Genomic DNA, 2732 nt, shown 5'->3' on the forward strand with positions numbered 1-2732 from the left:
AACAATGTAAATTAGAAACTTGCTTCATTCTAAAATTCACTTCTCCTAAGTTAATGGCACAGTACTATAAAATAAGGTAAATATTTATTGCTAATTTTGTGTGTATAGTAATAAAAGAAATAGAAGGCTGAACGTAAGACAAATGTGAGTTGAATGGAAAACAATTGAATATGCATAGTTGACACACTTAAACTTAGTCAAGAGAGTGAAAATGTAGAAAACCACGCCAACTCAGAGGCTGCTGGTGACTACTGTAATAAACTCATGTGTAATTCAATAAAAAGGGTTTTGTTTGTTACCTTTTCTTGCATTTTTTCAGGTCCCAAACAATTATTAGACTATAGGTCTTTTATAAAATGAGACCTATAAAGCTGTTACACAAACGTTAACTGCAAAAAGCCTATATTTTAATACATGCTTACATAGTTCATATATGAACATGTGACACAATACATTATATACAAGAAAAGGTAATAGTTGAATTTTATTGTGGTTGCTGTTACCAATTCATGGTAAAAAGTAGTCTAAATATTTGAGAAATTCAGAGTAAATGCATTTCAGTGAGACAAGAACAAACTTAACCATGAAAACTATGCATGTGCAATATTATATACGTCCTATCAATGTCTTATTCCATAAAAATAGATATGTTAGGCTTCATATGTAAATATTTAGCACAAATACATTCTAATGACTCTACTTTTGTCCTAAGGATTGAACACACATTACATTTATTTAAAGATGTTTATTGAAGCTCAATTGTAGCAAACACATAGTTTTGGGTCAAAATTTCAAGCAATAAATTTCACATATTATACAGAGAATAATCTGTACTTCAAAATTATAAACACGACGTGCAGATAACAAGATAGGCTTTCTTGAAATTTTAAATTAGATTAAATAAGCCTGAAGTATTGGACTAAATGCTGACATATGGAATATAAGATTTCCAAATGTTAATTTAGTTAACTGTCCCGTAGTACAACCATCTATTTTTATGTCTATTTCTGGAAGTAAAATAGGAAATCATAAGATGTATTTCAGCAGGACAAGGAGGCCATCTTGAGGTCATTCTAGAAATGTACATGTCCTTCTTACTGGCAGCACATACACAATTTATGATTTTAAAAAAATACAACCTTTGAGCAAAGTTATTATTTCTAGTATAAAATACTGTCATTTTTCTTCAAAACCAAAATGGCAAAGTTTCTCAGAGCATTTAGATTTACTTGAAGGCATCCTCTAACTCACCCCCCATATCTGTCTGTTTCTGCCTCTTTCTCTTTCACACACACACACACACACACAAAGACTACAAACAAGCTGCTTCTTGCTGGATGATAGAGATGGATAAAACTTAAAATAAGCGTAAAACTGTACAAAAATGCTCCAGCGAAACTGTCTTAAATATTTTTCTACAGGTGTAAAACCAAAGTTTCCTGCAAACCCCAGTCCACGCCCTCCATGAATCCACTGTGTGTCTATTCTGCCTCTCTAGTTCTAGAAAAGTAGAGACAACTTTGAATCCGGGGTTTGGAGCTGCCCCACGTCTGTCTTTCCTATGCACTCTGAGTTAAAACGGGACTCGCGGGACCGTTGGCGGCGTGCTCCGGCCCCTCAGCACCTTCTGTGGGTTTGGTGCCTCCAGCCTCTTTGTCTCCTTCGGAAGTCTTCTCCAGGGCCTCCGGGGGGCTTGTGCAGTTAGCATCCGGCTTAGCTTTGTCCACCTCGTTATCAATCTCAACCTTATCTTCTGGATGCTTGCTTTTCTTTACTTGTCCATTCTGGGCAGGATAGGTGCTAGCAATGACGTCATACAGAAATTGGTATTGCTCCTAGCAAAGGGAAGAAGCCAGGGATTACACAAAAGAGGTTTATGTCCTTTTTTTCTTTTTTTTTGTTAACATCAAATGAAAATGAACAAGACTTAATCATTTACTTGTGGAGGACTCTGGGTAACAGAAAACTACTCCTGTGTGTTTTCATAAAAAGATTGTTTCAAATGACTCACTCTCCTTAGGGTTCTAAAGGACTGACCTTGTAGCCATGCCAAATCGGTGTTCGGTCCCCTCTCAGGCCATAAGGGGGTATCTCATTCCTAAGCTTTTGCAAAGGAACCCATCTTGGATGCCCATTCTCTTGGTTCATGCCTACATATCACTTGGCATCCGATCCAGAGTCTGCAGGAAGCCAGTCTGAGCCCCTCAGGTTAAATTCAGTGCCCTCATTCGTGTTCTAGTGATCTCTCCATCATTTCACTCATGTGTTCAGTCAATCGTGTCCGACTCTTTGCAACCCCATGGACTGTAGCCCACCAGGCTCGTCGGTCCACAGAACTTTCTAGGCAGGAATGGAGAAGAAATGGGTAGCCATGTCCTTCTCCAGGGGATCTTCCTGACCCAGGGATCAGACCCAGATCTCTTGCATCTCCTGCACTGCAGGCGGACTCCACCACCGCGCCACCTAATGATTTCTCTGGGCTTTCACTTATGGCATTGCTTAGTATGGGTCTGCCTTTTCCTCACACTGAACAGTGAGTATCTTAATGGCAAAAGCACACAGCAGGCACTCAGTACACTTTGAACATCAATATGTGCAAGGTCAAGGTCACGCACAAGCAAGAGCTGCCAGGGTTTGAGTGAGTGGTTAAGTCTGCACTGTGATGAGTGACTGACTCCCAGACCATCATCTGTTGTCACCAGACTTCAGACACAACTTGGGTTGATTAGGAC

At 39.3% G+C, this 2732-nt stretch overlaps 1 protein-coding gene across 6 annotated transcripts in view; it reads right to left on the reverse strand.

Annotated features, from left to right (window-relative positions):
• Positions 1–730: 730 nt before the first annotated feature.
• PTPRC (protein tyrosine phosphatase, receptor type, C) overlaps positions 731–2732 on the reverse strand; it is a 129571-nt gene continuing 127569 nt past the window's right edge. For all 6 annotated transcript variants that reach the window (XM_010831088.1, XM_010831084.1, XM_010831089.1 and 3 more), the window contains one exon: positions 731–1835. In XM_010831088.1, coding sequence (XP_010829390.1) covers positions 1560–1835 — 276 coding nt within the window. In that variant the 3' untranslated portion in view covers positions 731–1559. The remainder of the gene's footprint in view (positions 1836–2732) is intronic.

This window comes from Bison bison, unplaced genomic scaffold (genome assembly GCF_000754665.1).
Source record: "Bison bison bison isolate TAMUID 2011002044 unplaced genomic scaffold, Bison_UMD1.0 scf7180017864524, whole genome shotgun sequence".
Taxonomy (NCBI): domain Eukaryota; kingdom Metazoa; phylum Chordata; class Mammalia; order Artiodactyla; family Bovidae; genus Bison; species Bison bison.